The following is a 27,000-nucleotide window of genomic DNA, read 5'->3' on the forward strand; positions in this document are numbered from 1 at the left end:
TGTAGTTTTCCTACCCCTTTCTGCTGCCTGAGGATTTGGCCTATTGACTTGTGTATGATCCACTTCATTTTAAAATTCTATGAATTGCATATTTAAAATTTTTATTTAGAAGTCACACCCACACTTCCCCCCCCCCACTGAGTAGTAGACATGCAATTTCAAGATATTTCAAATCAAGTTTACAAATTCCTAATATGTTGTATGAAAACTTGTTTATATACGTGTGTGTTTGAACTAGTGGCAATATAAATCTCCAATTTTTCCACACACATCTTGGGTGTGTGGTGTTTTCCAAACCATATTTTAAGGGCGCAATGTTAACTTCTGCTTTATCAGTGAATACAGTTGTGTTTAGTGTTACTATTAGGTTTATATTAACATGTAAATTTGGGGGAGAAATATGCATACGTTTCTTAAAATTGTCAAACATTTAAAATCTTAGGGGGAGATTTCCAAGGTTCAAAGGGCAGTTGGGAAGTCATTGGAAATGAGGCACTGAATTTTGTGCCTTGGAAAGGCTCCTCCAAGTGTACACATCTACATAGCATTTCTATTAGACAAATAAATATAAAATTGCTAGTTTATAATGCAGTATTACTACCCTTATCATACAGTGATAAAGTCTATGCACCATAAGCTGTTATGCCCCTGACAATACCACAGATCAAGGTTGACTAATGATAAAACAGGACTTACTAAAGTACATATCCCTGCCCTGTTGTGTGTTATGTAAAGCACTGAACATTCCTATGGAAAATCTAGGAACCAAACAGTGCTTTCTGACACAAGACTCCTTGCTTTATAAATTGTTCCTTTAAAACTAATCATAACTAAAGAGTAAAAATTTCTAAAACATCACGTCATTGTGTTTTACTTCTTAACAAGTAATGCCAACATTTCAAAACACACATTTGCAGGTTTGGAGATGAAGGGTTTTTCTTCTCTAAGACCCAAGAGAACTTTATGCATGTCCTTAACTTTAAATGTGACCAGTCCCATTGGGCTGGATTTTTGACTGAGTCTGAATTTCGGGAGTCCTGAGCCAGATGGCCCTTGTGCAAGTTAGGGCTTCAAGGGAAACAGCTGTAACTTATTTGTCAGCAGAAGATTGGGCCTAGCAGAGTTCCACTCTGCCATAGCCACTCTCACTCCTACACCAGGTGTTGAGGGGGCATCTGGCATATTTTTGTGGCGCAAGGTAGACTCTGCAGAATAGAGAATCCAGCCCATGACTCCAATGGGACTACCCAGGTGGAATTACTCAAGTGTTTCAAGTTAAGAATATGCTTAAGTTTTCTGTTGAGTTGAAGCCCATGTAAATCTTTAGTACTCACCATGCAAAATATCACTGTCCAAAACTTTTACTATATTTCTAGATGCTGACACCTTCACAGGCTAGGTGGCATGCCTCAGTCATAAAGTAGTGTGTGATAGACAAATACTTCATCAACACACTTCTACTGTGATCCAAAATGCCGCAAGCCCTTTACCCAAATTAGAAAAGCAATTTTAATCGTTTGGGCACTCTAACATACTGTGTTCTAAAACAGTGAAATGGACAGTATAACCCTTTGGCTCCTCCAGGAAATCTGATCATTCTAAAGATGACGTCAGATACTTAAAAAAATAAGATTTATTTGGGGAAAGGAAAAGATACTTATTATATTTTGAAATGTCAGACTGCTGGTTGGAGAGTACTGGGTTTATGTACCTGTTAAATAACAAAGCATACAGGTATAGGATCTTATATATATATATATATATATATATATATATATATATATATATATAGTATGTTAAGAAATTGTGTTTTTTAAAATCCACATTGTAGGAGGCTAAAAAAGAAAAAAATAATAATCTCCACACCAAACTTTAATTTAAAAACATTCCAGAGTCGACATTCTTGTGCAAAATATAAGACAGGATTGCAGGAAACAAGTTGTTGCTGGAAAATAACCCAGAATCTCTGTAGTGTTTAGTGCTATCCTCTTATCCTTAGTGTACCCCAGCATATTCCCTATCTCAGGACCTGTGAGGGGCAGCATAAGGGTGATTAAAGCAGACCTACACTGCTCATACACCTGGGGAATTCGTGCCCAGTCCCTTGTGGCTCCTGTGCGACAGTTATAGAGCCAGGGCAAGAATCAGCTCCACTATTTTTCCTCTAAAGCAAGGAGAGAAAGCCAAGGGAAGTGATTATTTAAGGCCTGATTCAAAGCTCATTGATGTTAATGGGAGGTTTCCACTGACTTCAATAGGTCTTGGATCAGGTCCTTAATACACACTTCACCTCTGACAATGGGAAATGGCATTGTGGATAATAAAAACAAAATAATAATAAATTCACAGGCAAAAAAAAGTAATTTCTGTGTTATGTTGTTTCTCTCTAGACTGTGATGGCCCATGGCTGTCATCTCTCTGACGAAGAGCTGAAACTTTTTAGTCTTCGAGGAGCTGCAATTGCCCATTGCCCCAATTCAAACTTTTCGTAAGTAAAGAAATAGCTAATGGGATACAATAGGCAGAGCTGTGATTCAGTGGTGTAAATTCTACCTGCAGTGACTAAATGTCATGATTTATAGGACCATAGGCAACCAGAGTAGTCAATTATTTTTGGTCAAGGTCCAAATTTCTTGGTCAAGGTATAGTCAAGGTCCAGATTCCAGATAAAATAATAAAACACCACCAATAATCATGATTATAAGTAAATAAAAAGATTTTGGGGTCCTTTGGCAGTCCAGATTTGGCTCGCGGTCCGCCTACTGACTACCCCTGCACTAGAGTGAGGAATACTCGCTCATGTTCCATTGCTGCATGATGTGGAACAGGAACTGCTTTGTGCGGACAGAGCTCTTTGTTCATATATTGAACTGTAAGAACTGGGATATCTCCCCTTTTAGTACATTGCCCTTGTTGAAGCACATGACAGATTTAGCAGGAAACCCCCACTCTCACCTCTGGTTTACAGGAAATCCCTATTGTTCCCTCACTCTCTCCACATATTCCTTGTAGGACTGAATAGCACCCAGCTGACATGGCCAAGCAGTTTGGGGAAGGTACAAGGGAAGAATGTTGCATACTGAGGAGTTGTCTAGATTACTGAGGTTTGTGTTTTGTAGAGTTGATCAAAATTTTCCCAATGGAACATTTTTCATTTGAAAAATGCTGTTTTGTCAAAATTGAAGCTTCCTGAAATGTGTTGATTTTGCTTAAATTTTATTTAAAAAAAAAAAAACTAAACAAAGCATTCTGACCATGTTCTTATTGGAATAGAATATTATAATGTCTCATTTCAAAACAACCTTTTGTTTCAAAATTTATTGTATATTATAATATAAAAATATCAACATTTGAACGAAACATTTGACTCCAAAACAAAAATACTTTACAGGAAATTTCTCAGTTTTCTGACTGTGTTCTTATTTGGACTGAAAACAGATTTCGAAATCATGGAATTGCCCATGAAACAGAAATTCCAGTTCTTGCACAGCTCTAGTTCCATGCTTGTTTACATTAGGGTTTGCACAGGTGTGACTTCCCCTGGGAACACTGTCAGTGCGTGTTACCAAGATAAGTCACATGGGGCAAGCCCCATTTTGCTCTAGTGCAGTGGGTTTACATTAGTGTTGCATAATTTCCCTAGAACTAGACAAGCCATGCAACCCAGTAGCCTCAATTAATTGGCTCCATAAGGAGTCTCAGATTTGTTTCAACTGCTCTCCTGAAACAGATTTTATCATAAAATGGATTTTGTTTTTATTTTTCATATTTATAAATCAACCATCTTGACTTTCTACATCAACATATCACATTATATATGAAAGAAGGCCAAGATATTAAAAATGGAAGCCTAAAGCTAAGCTCTTAGTCTTTATTTAGGCACCTAAATAAGTGACATGATTTTCAAAAGCACTCAGCTGCTCCTATTGACTTCAGTGTATTTACTCCTGACTTACATGGGTGTAAGCAAGATCAAACTCAGGCCCTAAAGAAGTCTTATTTTATTGGTATTATTTTCATGCCAAATGCTGGAAGTCATGTAAATTAAAGAAGCAGGGAATTTAGCCCCCCTCTTTGCCTTAACTCATAGTCTCCTCAGTTGCTTCTCCCACCACTTACTCTCCTCTAGCTCTTGCCCTCTTGTGTAATGTAACCATCATCCCTTCATGGGGTCTCTGGAGAGCTGTGGTCACCAGTCTTAGCCCCAAAACAGTCCCTGGTGACATGCCAAGTATCCAAGCAATCGTGTCAGTTCGCCTGACGCCCTGTAATCCCCATCAACCACCTTCCAACTGCCATGGAACCTTCCCTAACTGCTCAGATGAATCATTTATGGCATTAAGTTACACACGGCCAGTTTGTAATTTACATTTCTTCATCTCTGCTTTTGATTTTTGGCCTTCTTTGCTGTCTTCCTTCCTGAATATATTAAGGCCCTGCTTTTCAGTAAGTGAGGCACTCAATGAATACAAGACTACAAAAGTGGCATACTGAGTTTTTATTTTAATTTTACTTTATCCTTTTAATGATCAAGGTTTTATAATTCAGGTTTATGAACACAATTTTTTTATTTCTATTGTGTAGGCATCATCCGCTACATCAGGGGTGGGCAAACTTTTTGGCCCAAGGGCCACATTGGGGTTGCAAAACTGTATGGAGGGCCGGGTAAGAAAGGCTGTGCCTCCCTAAACAGCCTGGCCCCCAGCCCCTATCTGCCCCCTCCCACTTCCTGCCCCCTGACTGCCCCCCTCAGAACCCCTGACCCATCCACACACACACCCCGCTCCTGTCCCCTGACTGCCACCTCTCGGGACCCCCCACCTCTAACCGCCCCCTCCCGGGACCTCACCCCCTATCCAACCCCCCTGCTCCCAGTCCCCTGACTGCCCTGACCCCATCCACACCCCCGTCCCCTGACAGGCCCCCTGGGACCCCACACCTATCCAACCCCAGTCCACTTACCACACCTAGCAGAGCAGCATGTCTGGCTGCCGGCCTGCCGCTCTGCTCAGCAGGAGTGCGCAGCTCCGCTGCTCAGAGTGCTGCCCCTGCGGCGGCGGGGCTCTGTGGAGGAGGGGCCGGGGGCTAGCCTCCCTGTCCGGGAGCTCAGGGGCCGGGCAGGACGAGGTCCCGCGGGCCGGATGTGGCCTGCGGGCCGTAGTTTGCCCACCTCTGCGCTACATACATTTTGGGAAGTGTTTTATATACTGAAGAGACATTGCCATGGAACTGTTTTAGGGCCTTCTTCTTCTGTCGTCACTAAGGCAACCTCTCCCTCCCCCCCACATACTGCTTGAATGCAGGAATGAGCCTTTAGTCTTTTTCTGTGTTTGTCATGGAGGATCTGTTTCTTTCCAATCCAGGTTGTGCAGTGGCATTTTAAACGTACAAAATGTTCTGAAGCACAATGTGAAGCTTGGTCTTGGCACAGGTTAGTAATTTACTGTAGAATCACTTATTGAGAGCCTATTTAGTGCACAAATGGCTAGCCACATATTCATGTTAAAGCACTAACATGCTCCCAACCAGTGGGCCTGATTTTCCATTACTTTGCATCTAGAACGGGTCAAAAAATTTTTAGAGAAATGTTTTGAAAGTGAATGAAGATAGTTTTTGTTCCACTAGTCAAAAAAGAACTGGAGTGGGGTCTGGAATTATTTTTTAGATTGTAGGAAAATAATCTATATTATTCTGCATGTGATCTGTATTATCCTTATAGAGATGTTCATGCACATATAAAAACCTTCTTTAGGAATTAGGCAATAGACTCATTGAAGACTGGACATAATGATGAACCTTTCCCTATTTATCTTGTCTGCCATTCTGTAACATTAAATTAAAAGTCATACAATTTCCACCCAGATCATTATCCCCAAAAGCTAACTTTTAAGATTTTGATCTATTGTAGATGTTGCTGGTGGGTATTCATCTTCTATGCTTGATGCTATCAGGAGAACGATGTCTGCATCTAATACCCTTCTACTCAATAAAGTGAACAATACAGTCTTAACTCTTAAAGAAGCTTTCAGACTAGCAACTCTTGGAGGGAGCCAAGGTAAAGAAACTTTTTTTCCCTCTAGAATGTGTGTGTGATGCTTTGATTACAGCTTTGCAGCATACTGTCCTCCGTCCTTAAAATGGGGCCAGATTTTAGGATCCCCCCTCCATTGTAAAACTTTTGGCAACAACATGGAGTTATTTGACAATGGCCTTGCTTTCAGTTTGGTCCCTTTTTCTGGCTCTAACTTTACAATCACATCTGTTGTGCAGAGAAAGATAGGTTCATACCACTGCAGAAAATCTTAACACTGGTGAATGTTTCATGGAGATACCATATGATGGCAGAAGGGCATTCATATTGACATAGCCAGTTTGAGTAGTCGAATCTTGTTAATTTTTAGGTACTTTTTCATTTTTTTAAAATCCTCAGACATTTCTTTCACTTGCGGATGATGGATTTCTAAATGTTGCAGTAACTTAAAATGCTTTGTATTTTCAGCAGCCAACACTTCAAAACACTGCACAATTGCTGTAAAACCATATATCTTATATTTGTCATCACATTCATGCATTTTCTTTCTTCTTTTGAGTCCTGCCACCAGGTCCATCCTTACCCATATGCAAAGTACACAGCTGCATAGGGCACCAGGAAATTTGGGGCATCACATTTCCTGGTGCCCTGCACAGCTGCATGCTGCTCCAGCCTCTGCCCCACCTCTTCCCCATGGCCCCCACCCCGGTCCGCCCCAGCCCAGCCTCTTTCCACCCCTGCTCCGCCTCAGCCCCGTCCCCACTCCACCCTGTCCCCAAAGCCCCGACCCCTGCTCTGCCCCAGCCCTGCCTCTTCCTGCCCCTGCTCCACCCCAGCCCCACCCCCACTCCTCTGAGGACTGCTGCAGGGCCGGGCTTGCACTCACTGGCAGCGGGAAGTGCAGCGGCCTGGCCCCAGCTGCGCCGCCAGTGAGTGCTGGGGGGTGGTTCCCCTCTGTCCCCCAAGCCAGCCCCGCCCTCCCCCCATGGGGGGGCTGCATAGGGCCCCAGAATAGGTAGGGACAGCCCTGCCTGCCACAATCTTTTGCACAAAACAGTCCTCCTTGCCAAATCACTTCTCAGCCAGACCGGAGCGCCAAGAAAGTATAAACAACATATGCAATATGTTTTTTGAGAGACTCAGTAGTGTCTTTAACCTATAGCAATATAGCCAGCACATCCAGTGTTCCAGTTAATTATATGTTTTGAATGAATACTTACACTTCATGTTTTTTGTAATAAGGTTTTTAATATAGTTTATACTGTTCAGTGGAAAGCAAACCCAAGCATGGGTACAGATTTAATACTGTTTAACTAGCAGAGGCATTGTCCTCAGTCACATCTTGCACGAGTCTACATTTGCCATGAGGTTCTCAGGTTCCAGCAATATGGGGTCTTGAAAGAGACACACCATTATAGGGCTTATGTCATATATTGATTTTTAAAATTATTTTAATTTTATTGAATCTCCTTTTTCTAAATTAGTTATTTACACATTCCCCTATCTCCCTTAGACCTCTGCAGTTTAGGAAACTGTGGATTATATAGATTTCTTTTTGTTGACATGTGCTACTCTCTTTTATTAGATTTGACTGCTGAGACTACTGATCTTTTAACACCCTCTTGTGTTTAACATAGAAACTGCACGAAGCACACTAGAGAAAAATCTCACTATACCCTTTCAGGTGAACTAGGGATATGTCTACGACTGCAAAGAAAAACCCACGGCTGGCCCATGCCAGCTGACTTGGGCTGCAGGGCTGTTTCATTGCAGTGTAGACTTCTGGGCTCTGGCTGCAGCTGGAGCTCTGGGACCCTCCCATTTTGCAGTGTCCTAGAAGCCTGGGCATCTACACTGCAGGTAAACAGCCCAGCAGCCCAAGTCATGTGAGCCTGAGTTGGCTGGCCTGGGCCAGCCACAGTTGTCTAGTAGCTTCTGGACATACCTTTGGTGTTTAATTTCATTCAAAACCATGTTCCACAAAGCTAACATTTTATCATTTCTGATTTTTTTAAAAACATCTCTAGAATGCTGTGAAATGTGTGTAGCTCTCAAATTTCTTCAGAGACTGAAATTCCATTGCCATCCATTAACTATCTAAAAAACAAAAGAGCAGATTCGGTGTCGATATTACACCCTCTGCAATCCCAATGCCTTCTAAGACAATTTTGGGGTATTTGTAAAGTTTATTTCACATTACAAATTATTCATACAAACTTAAAATTATCCTAGATCATTTCAAAGGGAAACTAAAATAACAAAAGCCCTGATTTTTAGAAGTGCTGAGCAAATCCCATTAACTTCAGTGAGGACTGTGGATGCTTAGCACCTCTGAAAATCAGACCCAAAGGGCTGTCATTTTATATTACTGTACAAGGCTCAAAATAATAAAGAAGAAGAAAAAAAGGGGAGGGGGAGAAGGACCCTGCTAACAAATAAAACAAGCCTTACAGCCCTCTGTTTGGCCTTCATTTCATGCTCTCCTGTCCAAGTGCAAGAAACAATTCTGCAGACAACATACAGCTTTAAAAACTCCAGAGTTCTTTTCAGCAAGGCTTCATGTGAGATTTACCCAATTGAATGAATTGGCAGCATACTAGATCAGTTGGAGATGAACCAGAAAAATATAAACTGGTTGCAGACTCAGTAAACTCTTAACAGAATTTTTGCTGTGTTTTAGTTGATAACAGTTGGGGGGGGGGGGGGATGGATAGCTCAGTGGTTTGAGCATTGGCCTGCTAAACCCAGGGTTGTGAGTTCAATCCTTGAGGGGGCCACGTAGGGATCTGGGGCAAAATCAGTACTTGGTCCTGCTAGTGAAGGCAGGGGGCTGGACTCGATGACCTTTCAAGGTCCCTTCCAGTTCTAGGAGATAGGATATCTCCAATAATTTAAATTTAATTTATTTTTAATTTAACAAATGACTTTATAAAGAGCACTTTCATCCAGAGATCCCAAAGCAGTCTGCACACATGCCCGCCTTAATTACAATCTATGTAGACACCCGTCATTGAAACTAAAGGGCCTAATACAGTGCCCATTAAAGTCAATTTGAGTCTTTCCATTGACTTCATTAGACATTGAATCAGGCTGTAAGTGAAGAATGCTTTATCTGATTGGCCCTATAGGATGATAAATCTGCAGGCAAAAAGTAATAACTATATAACTGGAATTTGCCCAGGAGTTGTCTTGGAGCCTAAGCCATCTCCTCTATCCTGCAAATGGCTCTGCACAGGCAAATGCTTGAAATCAGTGGGGCTGTATGCAGGCACTGCCGATGCAGATCTAGGTGCAGGACTGAGGCCACACTGTGTTCAGGGTTGCATTAGCTAAACTATTCACACCACATGTTCAAATCCTGGCAGGGGTCAGTTTAGCTCTGCACCCTTCATGCTAAAGAATTAGAGCTTCACTCCTTCTATGAGGTACTCAGCACTTTCAGCTGCCATTAAGGGCACTCAGCACCATGCATGATCTGACTTTGTGTGAGGATCTGTTAGAACAGAACTTGAAAAAAATCAGGATAGAGTGAACCTTCTGAAGCGTGATGTTGCGCAAGCCTCTAGGAGCCAGGACAGTTTTTGGGGGGTTGCAAAGCTAGTCTTAATACACAAACCAATTTTTATTTATAGTTTAAGCCCGTTATATTGCAAGTGTCATTCAATTTTTAAAAAAACATTTGCACCTGTGATGCTTGAGTGGGTTCATATTGCGTAAAATGATGTTGTAAAACAATTTCTCTGTGTGGACATTAGACATCCTGTGACATTTTTTATAAAAAGTTAGGGGTGTGCTCCATTTGTCCTGGGCCAAAATTTTCTCTAACCGTAATGTTCTGGGTGCTTATTGGTTGTTACACCTTCCAGAATAATAATACATACCTTACATTATGATCATAATAAATACTTTCTAGTCTATATAACCCTCTGTCAGAGAAGCTCAGCCTCAAAGGACTTTACAGACATTAATGAACTAAGCCTAACATCCCCATTGTGAAGTAGGCAAGTATTATGTCCATGTTATCCCCATAAGTGGCTGCATTTCGGTATAAGTATGTAGTTTTAAAGTGCTTTTGGATTCTGCAGGATGAAAAGACATTTGGAAATGTAAGAGATTGCTCATCCTAGGTGTTTGAAATTAGAATAATCAATCACTTGATGACGCAGTGGAACCTAGACATAGGATGATGTTAAAAAGGTAAAACAAAAAGACATTTAATGACAATTTAAAAGGTTCTATAAATTTCATTCTCACTTGCCTTATTTACCTATCGTTTTTCTCTAATATCAACAATTTTTTAATGAAAAAAGTCTCTTAAGAATTCAGAGGTTACGTTATTTCGCTATTTTAAAGCTCTGCTTTTTGTCATAGCAATCTAAACATCTGCAGATTTCCATCTGGACATAGATCTCAAACAAGTTGCCAGACACTTGTACAAAATGGAATGTGCAGAAGACCAGAGGCTCGTTTATTAACTAATTTTGTTTCGCAGTCCTAGGACTAGATGATGTGATTGGAAACTTTGAAGTTGGCAAAGAATTTGATGCACTGCTGATCAACCCCAAGGCTTCAGACAGTCCTTTTGACTTGTTTGCTGGAGATACTTTTGAGGTAATCAAACCACTAAATTATTGAAATGCTCCAGAAAGTTACTGAAAAGAGCAAGCTGCAGATCCAGGAGGGAGACGGGATGCTGTAGCATTCAGGGGCTGAAGCAGCAAGAGTCCTTCCAGGAGTACCTAAGTGACAGCCAGGGTACTGCACCCTACAGTATATCAGCCACACTACTCAGTGACAATATGGGTGAGGGTTAGCCCCATTAGTCCCTAATGACCAGTGTTGCTCCTGAATGTTGGCATTATCCCATTACCTCTGGTAAAAACAATAGGCCAGATTAATCCCTAGGACTGTTCTACTGAAATCTAGTGTCATGAATTTGAACCTGTTGATGCCAGTGACATAAAACTTGTTTTTTAATGCTAGCATAATCTTTTAGCTGGGTTTATTTAGTAAAGAAAAAAGAACAAAGATTTTACTGGGCAAATTAAACAAGGTTATTAGCTGATCAGTGGGAAGACAAAAGAGTGGGTAGAGGAAAATGTTATGACTTGAACAATATGCCTGTTGAAGTGTTATCTAATTTCTAGTGCCACATTTTTCTGATATGGCTCTTCTAAGAGATATAGCCTCTTTAGCAAATAGACAAATCAAATTTTGATTTTACAGTTAAAAAGCATGTGTTATGTGAATTTGTTTTTGCAGTCTTTTTAGTTTCATACAGATGTGTTTTGGAAGGAGAGGAACTGCTTTCTGAAATTTGTGCTTTTTCCATATTTTCAGGATATTATCCAGAAGTTCCTGTATCTAGGTACGTCCCAGCCTTCACTATACAGAAAAATTCTCTTTATCTCATACTTATCTAGATAATCTTCTGACATAATATGGAGATTGATTGCTTTTCCTTGTTATTCTTTTAAAATCACAAATGTTTAAATAAGAATTGAGAAGTACAGCATTTTTGCTATGTTATGTGGTTACACAACATATGTTTTACACAAAATCCTGTGATCTGCTAGGCTAAGATTAACCCAACCAACTAGCAGGTTTTTAACCATGACTATTTGTGTCTACACTGGAAGCTAAGTGGTGTTTAACAGTGCATTAACGCTAACACAAATCACGTTTTTAAACACAAATCACTTGCCCAGTCTCTACAAAGCCTAATGCCCTTTCATGTAGTATGCCTTTGTTCTCAGCAAGAAAGATGGGAAGTCACTTCTCAGGAAAACATACACACTCTTTACTTGTGATTGGCTGGACTAAGGGCTGGCCTACACTCAATTCTGGCATCAATTTAATGGAATTGTTTGAATAACCACATTTTTTAATTAGTGCAAAAACCAAAGTGTAAACCAGCCTTTAGATCTACAGGACTAGCACTGCCAGTTTCATTCTTTTAAGATTTAGGGGAGGGGAAGGAAATCTTCCTAATAGAAGGCCCATGCCACATGAACCCTTTCCCAGTCTAAGAGGGGTCTTTGGAAGTGATCAGTTCCACACCTGATGCTGAGTGTTGTGTCACTTACACTAGTTGCATAAGATGTATAGATTTATGCAAAAATCTTTTGGCTTTATTGTTTCAGGTGATGATCGGAATATTAATGAAGTATATGTGGCAGGCAAGCAAGTGGTTCCTTTTTCAAGTTCAGTATAATTTCATTTCCGTTCTGCAAAACATTCTATGGATCATTCTGCATCTAAGTTTGAAGGGATTGGTTAAATGCAGTGCCTCATTGTCAAGAGTGACACCTCAGTTTCTTTGTTTAATGCTATGAATTTGCAAAATAATTATGAGCCTTGTTAGATTACAATTTACCTTACCAAGATGATCACATTTGTATAAGAAAAAAGCTTTTAAGTCCATCTTTACAAATTACATCCATGAGCAGTGGGGGGCAGGCAGAAGAGAAAGCAGGGGCAGCTAGATTAAAGCCAGTGCGGTATACCTACTCTACCAGAGGTTCCAAATGAAAACCGTGCAGCTGTCTGGAGCTCACAGATTGCCAGAGACAAATGGAATTCAAACCTTGCACGTTTTTAGTTCTGTTCTAAGCCTAGAACCTCTGGGCCTGATTCTCTTCGCGCACAGCAATTTATACCAGTTAACTGAATTGACTTCAGTGGGATTACTCCTGACTTAAACTGGTGAGAGATCAGACTCAGGCCCAGTGATTTCTGCAATCAGAAATTTTCTTTTGGTAAAGAAACTTCATAGTTTTTAAGGTCAGAAAGGGAAAGTTCTCCCACCCCAACTGTCAACTTCCAAATGATCAAGAAGTTTTGTATAAAATGAGTGGATAAAAACAGAGGATCCATAAATATTCCCTGTGTGTTCACAATATTTGTAATTCCTGTAGAATATAGTTTTGAACTGAGATGGATTTTTAATAGCAAAACCAGAGCAGTCTAAATTTATAGAATTTACTTGTTCCTGAAAGTGCTTGTCAGGAACTATTATCTGTGTTTGAGCACAGAGGCAGGCATAATCCCAGTCTGGTTCGCTTCCAGTTTAAAGATGCCCTTTTAATTTTTGAAAAAGTCTGTGAGGTTAAACTCTTCCCTTGAAGAGCACATTTCCCTAGGTTTTAGCTCCGCCATTTTGCCTCTGGGGTTAGGCAGTTGGTTTACCTCCTGCTGGCCTAATGCCTCTTTTTCGTGATTGCTTTGTAACATAATGGAAGTGCACTTGAATTTAAATACCCTCCGAGACCTTTCCTCTAGGCCAGTTCAACACTAGGCAATTAGGTCAGTATAACTATATGTTGTTCAGGGGTGTGCAAAATCCACACCCCTGAGTGACGACCTAACCCCAGGCATAGACAGCGCTAGGTCAACTGGAGAATTCTCCTGTGGACATAGCTACTACATCTCAGGGAGGTGGAGTACCGATGCTGATGGGAGAAGCCTCCCATCAGTGTAGGTCAGTGGTGGGCAACCTGCGACCCATGAGCCACACGCAGCCCATCAGGGTAATCTGCTGGCGGGCCACCAGACCGTTTGTTTACATTTGCATGGCCGCCTGCAGCTCCCAGTGGCTGCGGTTCGCCGTTCCCGGCCAATGGAAGCAGTGGGAAGTGGCAGCCTGCAGGCCACAGGTTGCCACCACAGCTCCAGAGGATCCCTAAAAATCTGCAAGATATAGCAGCCAAAACACAGCAGAACAATTTGGGGAAAAGTCACTGAGGATCCCATTGTGGAATTTTACCCCTCCCCCCCAAGGTTTTCTATGAAATTCTGCCACCAGCCCGCCATTTGCACAAAATTGCCTAAATAAAGACAAATCAAAGCACAAACCCCCCACAAAAATACACCACAAACAAAATATGAGCAGGCCACCAGGAATAAAGGGAAGATATGAAACAGAACTAAGGACAAGGCCAGATCCCCAGCTGGTGTAACTTGTCATAGCACAATGAGCTTCAGCTGAGCGTCTGGCCCAAAGAGTACAAATGGGTGAGAGAACCTCTAAAGCACATATAACCAACTGCTTCCAGTTGTCTACCCAGACTCTGGATGGAATCTTTGATGTTATTTGTGTCTTTCATTTATGTTCAATGGCAGCATGCAATTCAGAAAAAAGATGGGCTGTGGGAGGCTAGCTTGCTGGACCAATATGCTTAATATGCACTATGTTAAGACCAGCACTTTTTATTTATTATAAATGGAATCTATTTGAAATTTTATGTCTTTATCTTACTGTGTCACTTATTAAACTTCTGCTTTTATTTATTAATGAAATTGCTACTAAATATTGCCTATGCTTTATGCAGCATTATTTGAATTATTCATGTGTAGCAAGTGGTGATCTGCACTTTAAAATGTTGCCTTGGCCTAATGTTTATAGTTATTCTGTGATTTTTGCCAATAGAAGGCATTGTAGACTGAGGAGAGAGATTCTGTATTTGTTCATTTGTACTGAATGTTTTCATTGCTGGAGTGTAATTTCTGCTAGTAAAGAAAGAGTTAAAGGAACCCTGTCAAGTAGTTTATGCTCAAGTGTAGGTTGTGGGGACCGGAGGAGAGGGGTCCTTTAATAGAACCTGATATGAATAAAAATATTTTCATTGAATTAAGAAAAGTTCTGTGGAAACTGGCTTTTAAATTTAGCCTGTAGTGTGGACAGCAAAGCACAACAAAAAGCAACATAAATGGACAAAAGTAAATTGGAGTTCTTTTAAAGAATATTTCAGTTCTGAAAATCAAAGATATTACCAGCATAATCAGACAAGGACTTCAAAACATGTATAGTTTTAAGTGTTCCCATAGGTAATCCATAACGCATGACAAGATGTGTAGCTTTTGAATTTTATAATGCATTTATATAAATCAATGGTACAGCCTCATCTGGAATACTATATGTAGTACTGTCACTCCAATCTCAAAAAGGATATTGCAGAATTAGAGGGGAGGACCAACAAGAACGATCAAGGGCCTAGAAAAACACTCATATAATGAGAGATGGAAAAGCGTGGGATTATTTTCCATAGAAAGGTGGAAAGAGGGAACATGAAACCAGAATATAAAATAATCAATAGTGTTGAGAAGGTATATAAGAAACTTCTCGCTGTCTCATAACACAAAAACAAGGGGACATTGAGTGAAATTAAAATGTGGGACATTCAAAACTGATAGAAGGAAATTCTTTTTCATACATTGTGAAACTCATTGCCACAGAAGTCAGTGACTCCAAGAACTTGACAAGATTCAAAAGGGAACTGGACATTTATATAGACATCAAGAATATCCAGAGAATTATAATTAGCAGTGGGTGAATAACTGATTTTTTGGTTCCCTGGCAGTTCTGAAAAATAAAAAGAATATGGTTTCAGTTAACCCAAACCCAGAAACTTCAAAAATTTTTGATAAGTCAAAAAAATCCATTTAGTAATGTTTTGTTTCAGATATTTTTAAAGGGCTAGATTCACAAAATGCTGACAGGCTTAGAAGATGGCAGTGACGGTGCCCTCCTTATAACTTTTATTCCAGTGGTTAGAGTACTCACTTGGGATGGGGAAGACCATTCCTCTGTGCCTGATGTGGAAAAGAGATTTGAACTTGGGTATCCCACAGTGCAGGAGAGTGCCGTGACCACTGGGCTATGGGGAAGCCTAGGGTAGCTCTCACTTTTTCTTGCTGAAGTTGTTTCACTTGTTATAAATAGTCATTGGAGCAGTGACTTGAACTTTGGTCTCCCACATCTTAGGCGAGTGCCCTAACATGGCTTGTCCTAATCTACACTGACCACAAAGTCATGGTCACCATCGTCTCATCTAACTCCAGGGTTCCCAGTCATGTTGAAACACAATAACATTTTCTAATGCAGATGAGCCTTCAATGGCTTTTCTGCTGAGACCGCCACCAGGGAATGCTGGTGGCTTTTGTGAGGTGGATGCCTATCCCAGAGAATCTGCACTGAGACTATCCTCTTTATCTTTATGTTCCCGTTCCATGTCCAGTAAGGTTCCAAGCTAGTGGGTTAGGTTCATTCCAGGGTGACAATGACCTACGTTGATGTAAACCTTAGTGTAGGTCACTGACATTAGGACATTCACTAGGGGACCAGGCTGCAGCTGTGCAAAGCAATCGTGCAACCTCTACTAAGCTTCAGCAGCCACGGACAGCACAAGAAGCAGTGCTGGGCAGTATGGGCAACGTGCTGATTCAGTACATCCCCTCACAGGGTCCTTCTGGGGAAGTTCTTGTGCAACTTAAGCTGTTCCCTCAGCAGGAACCTAGAGGGAGGGTTGTGGCAGCAATACTGGCTGTTCTCCTTAGGGAACACACCCCTTTCTACCCAGCATGTAATTTACACCTCCTTGGGCCAGTTTTGCTGAAACTGGCCAATGGTCCAGTCTGCCTGGTTCCTGTTGTACATAGGTCCCAGTTCTCTCTTTCCAGCTGTTTCTGAGGAAAACACCCAACAGAAATAATGTTATTCAGTTCCTCCTTTCTATTCTAATTAAGTATATCTTGGAGGGGGGAGTATATTTGGAATAATGGTATTTGTTTTTTGCACTGTTCTGCTTGTTTCTGCTTGTGCTGAATGAGCACCCATGTACTGCTGAAACAAAATAAAGAGGCCTTGTGTTTACATTAATCACCATCTGATTCAGTGTTTGACTGATAAACTTGGCCAGCTCACTATGTAAAACATATACGGTGAGGATCATAGTACAGTGCAGAGTATTAGTGAGATGCACAGAAGTTACCTTTTGCCCTGTGGATCTCTGACATACAGATTACTTGTAATCTGTAAAGCCTGCTTAGTATGTATAGCTTTGTTTTATGGGAGCTACCAATCTTTTTTAGAATCAAAATGCTAGTTGTGCTTTATGTGACTTTATTACCACGTTTACAGGCCTGATAAGTCAACATAACTGCTTCACTGACACTTATTATTTTGTGCTTAAATAGACCATCCTGAAATGCCTCATTAACGCATTTGGCAGCAAGTACACAAATGCAGAAAAGAATCACTTTTTTTTTTTTAAACATATTTTTCTCTGCTTTATAATTTTGCAAAGCTTAGGCATAAAAGCGTTCCATATCTCAGCAGCTATGAAGCACAGTAGACATGGATTTCCTTAAACCAAAAATCCCGTAGAACTATTAATTACACACTGAGGAATTATGTATCAAGGTTTTGAGAATTATGCACAAGTGATCACTAAAATATGCAAAGTTATGTGCAGATTAATTTTTTCCCCCTATCAAGCAGCTTGTCAACAGAAGTCATACAAACTGGTCAGTAAAATACTGAAACTAAACTGATTTATTTGTTACAATTCTTAATAAAAAGGCCCATTTAAACTTTGCAATACAGGAATTCTGCTGCTGTAAATGCTCAACACTTCATTTTGGAAAATAGCTGTGACAACTGTTTTGCTAAATGTTTGTTAGCGGTGCTATGTAAAGATTTTTCTAAAGGATTGTCTACATACAAAAGTTGTACTGTTTGTATAGTTGAAGTGGTGGACACAGTTAGGCCATGCCTACACTACAAAATTATATCAATAATTAGTTATTGCAGCTATTAAATCACTTGTGTGGGCACAGGCTTGAGTCTTTGTGTTGGTGGTGCATGTCCTCACTAGGAGCACTTGTATCAATTGTATTGTCAGTGTGGGGCACTGTGGGATGGCTCCTGAGAGCCAGAAACAGTCGACGTAAGCAATGCAGTGTCTAAACTGACACCCTGTTGACCTAATTACATCGACAGTGACTCTACACCACTCAGGGACCTGGTGTTACTAAATTGGCATAGAGAGGCACTTAAGTCATCAGGAGCCAAATTTAAGTGAATACACTTCCACAGGTAGGTTGACACAAGGCACCTTCTGTCGACCTAACCCTGTTGTGTAGACCAGGCCTTAGACTGGTGTAAGGTGCTTATACTTATATAAAAAAACATTAGTAGACCAGGCCTGAGAGCCTTTGGGTAAGGATACAACTAGATTTTTCACTACAGTGAGTCAATACGGGTGTGGTGTAAAAGCCCACTTTAAGAACACAAATGAGCACGAAATTAGGCATAACTATCTTTTTAAATTAGCTGTTGACTTTTAACCAAAATAAAGATAACCATGATGTAATACTTTCATACTTTCAGTGTGTTCTTCATGGGCCTCATCCCAAGGCTGTGAAAGGAAAGACTTTCACTGACTTCAGTTAGTTTTGGATTAGGTCCAATGTCTGCATCGTTTATAAATTAGCTTATTGGTTTACAGTTTGTAAATAAAGGGCACAATTATAATGCAAGAAGCATGATGCTCGCGCTCTTCTTTCCCCCTGTGAAAGTCTTCTGTTTGAAAGAGCAATGTGTGTATAATGAATTCACAACTGCATCCTTGTAGCTAATTGCAAGCACAGACATCTTTTAGATAGCTTCCCAAGTTAGATAGCCAGAAGTGGCACAGGAACAAGATTCAGCAGCAGCGGCGGCTCCTTCATTCAGCATCCCCTTGCAGGGGACCTAGCCCTCCTGTTATACAGCCGCCACCACCCGAACTGGAAAGGTGAATTTGGACTCTAGTCACTTTCTACCTTGTCTACAGTGGCAAGTGCCATAAGCCACCTCTCACCTAACCCACTCACTAGTGAAAAGTACACCACTGTCCACCCCCAAAGTACAATTGCACAGGTTATGGAAGTATGTGTAAGGCTCCCTGCACATTCTGTTTTCAAAATCCTCAGCCTGGCCCTGCCCCCAGCAGTTGAACATGTATCCAAGAATTTAACAGTGTACAGACTCAATTGTTTGGAATATTCCCTTTCTGGAATGTCCTGCAACACCCACAGTGACAGACACAGAACTGTCCCATTTAAATACTGATATCAGGGCTTTTAAACTATGAAAACAGCAGTCTTTTTGCTTAATGCTGATGCGGTGCACATTTTCTGAATCCAGATTCTATTGAAGTCCCACATAATAGAAGGATAAAGTTTTTCTCCTGAATTAGTTATTAAAATCAAGCCTAAAAAGCAATTCTGATAAACATTCATTTCTGTCAAATCTACTTCTCATAACAGATTTTGTTGTATTTTTCCTATTCTTTTCAACATATACTAGAAGATGTCACTTTTTTGTGTTTGTTTAAGCAGCTAAAACATGAAGTCATCCTGCAGGGAAGGAGTGGAAAATCTTGCAAGTTTTCCATTGAACTACATGGAAGACATACAAATTCCTCACACCTGCCTAGGAGAGACACTTTCCTTTTTGGTTGTGTTAATAGCTTCCTTTTTATCCTGAACCAAGAGGGAACAATATGTCAGCACCAAGACAAACATCCTCCTTCTCAGCTGTAATTGGGCAGAAGCTGTAATTGGTCTTGACAGCATATGAAATTACAGAAAATCATGAATAATCCATTATGTTGAACAAAAATATTTCCCTAATATTCTGCAATAATGTCTAAAACTAATAATGGGGAGGAGGGGGGAGCAGTTCTGCTCTTAGATATGTGGGTGAAACTCTTATTGAGTGAAGGTAGAATTCTGTTCTGTCAGTGAGTTCTGCCTGACACCACTCAGTCACTCTGGCTACTTGACTGCCTCTCACTCTTTCTGTGTGGTGTATCTATAGCATCCTTTAAAATTAACAGTCGCCATTGTTATACTTTATGACTGATGAAACTGCAAACAGATGTGAGAAACAAGAATCAAGCTGAAATACTGAATAAACCAGACATTGCTGAATGTTGTTGCATATCAGAGCTATGTGTCTAAAGATGCTGGTATCATTTCCAGCATCATAATGATAAAATTCATGCCCTCAACAAAAATATTTGAGAAAAGAGAGGAACTGATGCTGCATAGAAGAGACCATTTCCAGTCGAGACTCCAATAAGAGGTCATTAAATAAGGAGAGATTCAGAGATTTTAAAACCAGAAGGGACCATTATGATCATGCAGGCTGATCTCCACAGCAGAGGCTATAGCAGATGGGGAACTGAGGCACCAAAAGCCTCTGAGCCCGAGCTTTAAAAATATGTAGGCATCTAATTGCCTTTGAAATCAATCTGACTAGCACAAGGTCACACAGGAAACTTGTGGGGGAGCAGGCAGTTGAACCCAGGTCTCCTAAGCTAGTGCACTAACCACTAGAAAATCCTTCCTTCAGCTCCCTCTTTAACCTTATTGATTAACATAACAACTCTACCAAGAAGGCACGATTCTCTCAAGGCCTCCATAATACCTCACCCGGCATGCAGTAACAAATGACTCGTATTTAACGCCTTTGCTGTTTTCTCAGTAGCTCCTTGCTCCCAAAAGAGTATTTTAATGAATCAAAATCTACTCTTGCCATGCTTGTCTCTTATATTTAATGCTGGTTTTTTCCCCCTGGGGTTGAGTCTGGGATGCATTAGGCTGGAGTCTTTAATTAAGACTCAGGCATGAGATCTACATGTACAGACCCTGAGAAAGTGATAGACGCGAGGCTTATGTTGCCCCTCCCCTCCTCCCAAAAAAAGAGGTAGAATGATCCAATGGTCATGTTCCCACACTGGGAGTCAAGAGATCTAGGTTTTCTTCCCAGCTCTGTCACTGACTTTCTTCATGAACACAGGCAAGTCATTTAACCTTCCCGCACTTCAGTTTCCCCCTCTTTAAATGTTACTGGATCTGCATCAAGGACCCCATGGCCCATCTTCTGGCCTACCCCCGTTGCAATCCTTAGTTCTGGTCAATGTGGGGCCACCATGGAAGCTCCACCACTCCAAAAATGCACAGGCTTCTCAGAGGCTGTTTCATCCAGAGTTCTCACACCCAGCCTCAGTCCTGGATTAAGCAGTGTAAAGGGCCTGGCACTGGTACCATGGGAGAATTTCATACAGGGTGAACATTTCCTTCTCATTCATAAGTGTGTGTGTGTGGGAGTTTGCCAGGCTCCAATGAGCTCTAAGGTGAGAGCAGACAATTTTAAAGTGAGAAAACACAGAGCAGCAAGAAATAGACAAATCCTAAGGACAAACACTTGCTCAGCCCAGGACACTTCAGCCCCAGCACATCAGCAAGAATAGCAGCTGTAAGTTAGGTGTAGCACATCATATGAGCACAGCCCTCCACATAAATGCACACACTCCATTCCTTTCAGCAACAGAGCAGATAGATTTAAGCATGTTTATGGTTAGGCATCTGCTGCTTTATGTTACTGGCAGGAAAAAAAAGCCAAAGTTATTGCCCCATAGTGCTGCTTTGAGGTGCCCTGCTGTATTTGCCACGATCTAGCCATACATAAAATTTCCCAGACATTATTATAGTCCAGTTATAAAACTATTCCCATTACCAAAATAAACAACTTAATGGGAGAAAGAAAGAAATAACCCCAGTAAGTCTTGTTTATTTAACCAACAAATTGATGGCCTGACTGGTGCTATCAGGGTCGGTCAGAATATATATCTGCATCTCTAGCAGCAATGGCTTCCCCTGAATATAACGGGAAAGAGACAAGAGGGAGCAGGAAAAGGTCTTGAAATAAAATATTTCTTACTGATTGGTATGAAAGAACAGGACAGAAGGATTGTATATGACTTAAAAAAAAAGAAAAAAAGAAACAAGCATTAACCTTCCACAAGGTACATGAAATATATCAAACATTACATCTCACACTTAGGATACAGATGTTTCATATACTGGATAGTGTAACAGATCTTTTAGATGTTACATGTAACAGCTGCAAGCCCCTTATGCTTCTATCTCATGGTTATCAAAAACTTTTGATGAAGTTGTATGGAACTGTGTAGTTCTCTTTGTGTTGTAGGTTATATTTCTCTCTTGACAGAATCTATGCTCTAGGTTCTGAACCAGATCCAGATCAGGCACCAGATTCTGCCCTCCCAAGTCCAAATTCAAGACTCAGGGCTCTGATTCTGGCCTCTGTTATAATCCCTTTATGTTGGATCTGGGCTCTGACTGGGAAATACCCTTGTGAAAGTGGCTTCCTTGGGTAGCACAGAGCTTCCGAAAAAGCACTTTGCTACTCCCCTACTCTACCCTCAGGGTCCCCAGAATAGGAGTATGCTGAGGAGGTGTTCTTGGGGGAGAAGACATGGCCGGGGAGCTGCGGCCCTCTGGCTGTTCTTGGCCAGAAAATGACCAAGAATAGCCAAAGCACCTAACATACATTAGCACAACCCTCTGGCTTCTCTAACTTATGAGAAGGACTGGACCAATCAACCCAGAGGCCATAAATGTAACACCTGTGCTCCCATCCCCACCCCCAAGCTAAGCATAGCTTCGTTCAGCCGTAGTTCAGAATTGAAGCCCACTGCCTGTATTTGGATGGGCATTTTGTACACTTGATTATTACAGTTTTTTTTATTCTTTCCCTCATTTTTTCACCACTAGAAAGAATCTGAAGCTCTCTGGGAGGACTGGTCTTTATATTTTGGTTGCACAAATACATTATTTTTGTAAGGAAGTCAGTTATGATGGGCCTTGTGAAGGCATCTGGAGGACAACAGGGTTATTGGGTGTGTGTGACATTTGGTTGCGATTTCTGCATGTGACACTTTAATTAATGTCCTGCTCCCATGATTTTAACTATTTCACTCCACCTGGTGGCACAGCAGCTCATTTCTGTGTAGTCTGGGGCTCCTTGGCTGGCAGCTGCAAAACCCTGGCAAATTCTTATCTGTGCTGTCTGAATATGAAAAAAAAAAAATCAACTCTCGCTGCCTCCCAGAGGAAATTGCTCTTTTTCTCCATGTAGTCGTGGACTCACCTACTCAGTATTTAAGACATCATATTTAGGGAAGATATGGCAGTGTTTAGGACCAATGGGCGTGTTTCCTCTGTCTCTCACAAGTAAAGAGCCTCTTTCTGAAACTCTGAACACACCTGTCATGGTGTATATGGAATCCACAGTTAGGGGATTATTTTAGCTCTCCTTGACTTTAAATATGAAACAGTTATCGGAAGATAGTGATTTGATTAGATTTGCATTAGTTCATTTAATTTCTCTGTGCTTAAGGTTTATGCTACCTTACTTCATAATGGCATTATGTGGAATTAATGTTTGTAGAGCACTTTGAAATCCTCAGATGAATGGTGCATAAGATACACAAGCAGATGTTTAGAAGAAATATATATCCACTACCAAAAAATTACTACTATTTTAGACCTTTTTTTTAGTCACTTTCAACCATCCATCTAAAAACTGCTAGGTTATGGGAGAGGGCATGTCCTACAGCTACACCAGTGGCTCAAAATCCAGTGTAGACAAAGCCTAAGAATTTTAGCTAATATAATGTACAAGAATTGGATACTATCCCTTCCAATAGTTTTTCAGCCCTTTAGTGGCACCCACAGTGTTCTGGAAGCCACTAAAAGCCCACCAGAGGAGCAGTGTAAATAGGTAGGTAAGCGTTGCAAGTTTCCTATAATTAATAAACACAATTATTTAGTCCCCACTGCTCACATGGTTCTTTATTTTATGTCCATCGTGTAAAAAGCAAAAGATACAGCAAACAACAATGTCATAGGCCCCAGTCCTGGAAAGACTTAGACACGTGTTTAACTTTGTATATGACACGTCACTGGGACTTCTTATTTGTGTCAAGTTTGTTTAGCAGCTGTTGCAGGGGCTGGGCCATACTTTGTAACCTAAACTTCCGACTCCGCTAGCAACGTATTTCACAGTACTACTCTAAGGTGTATTTGCGTTGGACTCTTGTATTTTGTGATTTTCTCTCAGTAAGTTGATTGCATTTGCGGTGTCTGAAGTTGGTTGTTTAAACTGTTAGCTCAGGGAGGGCTACTACTGGGGGGAAAGGAAACTGAAGTCTGACCTTCCAGGGATGGAAAGAGGAATAAAGTAATCGTAATCAGAGAAGGGATTTGCAATCCTCATCCGAAAAGGTGCCATGAGGGGTTGGGGTAGGGAGCAGCAAACACTCCTTTACTGTTCACTTTTAAAACTGTTTCAGGGAGTTGTGTTTTAGAGTTTTTATTCATAAGGCTACTGAGCTCCAGGAAGTTCCTTATTAACAGCACCATCGTATTATGCACACAGCTATAAACCACTCATTCCTTGGCTCCCACTAGTAAGAGAAGTTAATGCAGAAGATTTTTAACAGGGAAACTAAGAATGAGCTTTGGCTTCAGCTGCTAACAGTATGGAAATGATCACAGTCTCTAAGATTTCTTTTTAAAAGCTGTCTGGCTTAATTACTGTTGAAAATAAAATAAGTTAAATATCTGACGGTGGCAGAGTCAGGCTTGAGAACAAGGGAGAGGTGTCACTTACCCATAAATGCAGAATTTCAAATAAGCCAAAGGCATGAGAACTGTTTCTGGTATTAGCACGGTAGTCATCCCTACATCTTTCCTACACATCTCCGAGGTGTGTATCTCGAACTCCCAAAGAAAAATAAAGGGCATCTGATTTTAATGCTGGGAGCGGTGACTTTAGTTGCCATACTTGCTGGCAAGCAATAATGCAAGCCACACATGTTTTTCTCACAGCTGATTGTGTAAGAGGGTGAGACAAGACTGGCAAGATAAAAAAAAAATATGTTACTTTGCAGAAAGAGCCAGGCAAACGTATGTTTGCGTGATCACAGCACATTATTCAATTCCTGAGACAGCTCACCAGTAAGGCTGTGACAGGTGCACTTAAGACAACATACAATCCACACCAAAACTGTTCAAACCATTCTCTCCTCCTTGGTTCACTGCTGGGGGGGGATGAACTGGAGTTGAAATGGAGCAATGCTGGCAAGGTCACCGAAAGCAGCTCTCCAGGAGAGGAGGAAATGCAGAAAATATCAGTGCTACTTACAGACACATTGTACACATAGACAGTGAAGGACAGTATATGTCAGGTACAAAGTTATCTCCTTTCCCTCACAGCTTCATGTGCCAAGTGCTTCAGTTCATACCCTGTCTGTACTAAAAGCCAGAAAATCCCCTCTGCTTCCTTCCTGCCCCCAGGGGGATGAAGGCAAACCCATACCTTGGGCTTTTTTTTTTTTTAGGTTAATGCAGCATTAACCTTCCTTTTTCTGAAGTTTTACCATGCAATGTCTGCTGATAAAAGTGGAGGTTTATGGGGAGCACTGGGCAGGGCCAGGAGACAACCACTCTCCAAACTCACAGGGATTACTCCGCTTCTCTGTTAGCTTTATCTTACAGACACTCATGCACTAGAGTCTCACCCTCCTTGTGTGGATGAGGTTGACAGGTGCATGCAAGGAATCAATGGGAGCAGAGTTTATGAGTTATCTTTGCTGCTACAGGAAATCAGAGGAAGCTGAACAGTAGTATGGAGTGACTGGGTCTCCAGACTAATGCACCAGCTGTCTTCAGATGCCCTGAGATCCACAGAATTTCCCTGTGGATCTTGAGGCATCTGCAGATTAAGGGAATGCATCTGACCACTTGGTGGGTGGGAACAGCTGTATCTCACCACCTGACAGGATGATTTAGAGGAAGTTCTACAAATTGAAATGTCTGGCGTTTCCTGGTTCTCCCATGGCATTTTCCACAAAAGGTCACAATTTGGCCACAAATAATTGTTTAGAAAGCTGTATTTTAAGAAAGAGACTGAGCTTAGAAATGTTTAATGAAGGTTCATGCTGCTGCAGCTGCATAGCTCATGGACATGATAATTAAAATCTGAGAGATTGGGTAAAGTGACCACGTGTCCCAGTTTTACTGGGACATTCTTAGTTTTTCATATGATGTCCCTATGTTCCAAGAATTTCATTCAGAACACCTGAAATGCCCCAGGTTTTCGTCTCACGAATCATGTCTGTTTTCTTCTGTAACTACAAACTATTTGTTTAATACTCGTTGATAAATGAATGCACGCAGGAATCATCCAGTGGAATGAGTGTTCCATGTGATGAACAATGTTTTAAGAAAAAAGTTGAATTAGCATAGACACCGTCAAAGTGTTTTTTGGTTTTGCTCAAAACGAGTGTTAGTGACACTTGTTCAGGGTTGCTTGAGAAACTCATTCAGAGCACTTAAGTTACTGGAGAAAATCCTCCACTCTGAGCAAAATGCCTACATCACCATTGAGTCAGAAGCTGGCAGTATGGGCACCAGCACATATTTTAAAAAGAGTACTTTTGCCTTTTGTCTGACTATTTCATGACACTGCAAAGTGTTGCCACAAAAGTGTCCCAAGGTTTTCTTTTGAAAATATGGCCACCTTAAGACTGAGACATGCCGTGCATGCCATTTGCAACCAAAAGACCCTCAATGCAATCTACATCTCTAACTACTGGTGGAGAAGATGTTGTCAGACACTGAGAAAAATGATGAGTACTGTGTAATCAGGTATAGACATCTCAGTCGTAGAAGAATCTTCAGCTGATGTTAATTCTCTTCATAGAAAAGGAGTGTGGGTCAAAACCTGGAAACTTGAGAGCAGCATCTGTGAGATCTCAGAGCCCTCTCTTTAACTATGTCATAAACACATCAGTAAGTAGACAGTTTCACCTTTGGAAGGTCATTACCAGTTTCAAAGTCTGCCAGGAATTGAGCCCTGGGTAGTTCAAGATGGAACTACAGTTCTTCTCTTGATAGGAAGGGGAGGTAAAATGAGACAAAACCAGGTGGCTCTAATTACTGTATTCCTTTCCAACACTGGCCATTCTCTGGTCTTTGCACATTAGTCAGCAGCAATCAGCTCACCACTAAAGTGCTCCTCTTTGCGGGATTCATTTTGACCTGGAAGCCTGTCAACATGCCACACTCTTCAGCTGTTAAACTCTCATTGGGAGTGATTGGGTGATTTCGGGGCTTGGTGCTAAACTATAGAGACTTTCCCATCTAGGCTATCAGCTGCAAGGAAATACTGGGAATATTTTGGGGTGGTTGTAGTTTTGATTTGGATTGAGCAAAAGAGTGTTTTCATACCTTTATTTTGCAATTCAGTTAGGAAAAAAGCTCGTTGATCC

The 27,000-nt window shown here is 41.1% G+C and overlaps 1 protein-coding gene across 1 annotated transcript in view; it reads left to right on the forward strand.

Moving 5' to 3' along the window:
* GDA (guanine deaminase) overlaps positions 1–27,000 on the forward strand; it is a 77,802-nt gene that overhangs the window by 39,428 nt on the left and 11,374 nt on the right. The window contains exons 9-14 of the mRNA XM_065406532.1: positions 2,391–2,488; positions 5,364–5,431; positions 5,909–6,055; positions 10,524–10,642; positions 11,372–11,399; positions 12,175–12,234. Of these exons, the coding sequence (XP_065262604.1) occupies positions 2,391–2,488; positions 5,364–5,431; positions 5,909–6,055; positions 10,524–10,642; positions 11,372–11,399; positions 12,175–12,234 (520 nt within the window). The remainder of the gene's footprint in view (positions 1–2,390; positions 2,489–5,363; positions 5,432–5,908; positions 6,056–10,523; positions 10,643–11,371; positions 11,400–12,174; positions 12,235–27,000) is intronic.

The sequence above is a fragment of the Emys orbicularis genome, chromosome 6 (assembly GCF_028017835.1).
Source record: "Emys orbicularis isolate rEmyOrb1 chromosome 6, rEmyOrb1.hap1, whole genome shotgun sequence".
NCBI classification, from domain to species: domain Eukaryota; kingdom Metazoa; phylum Chordata; order Testudines; family Emydidae; genus Emys; species Emys orbicularis.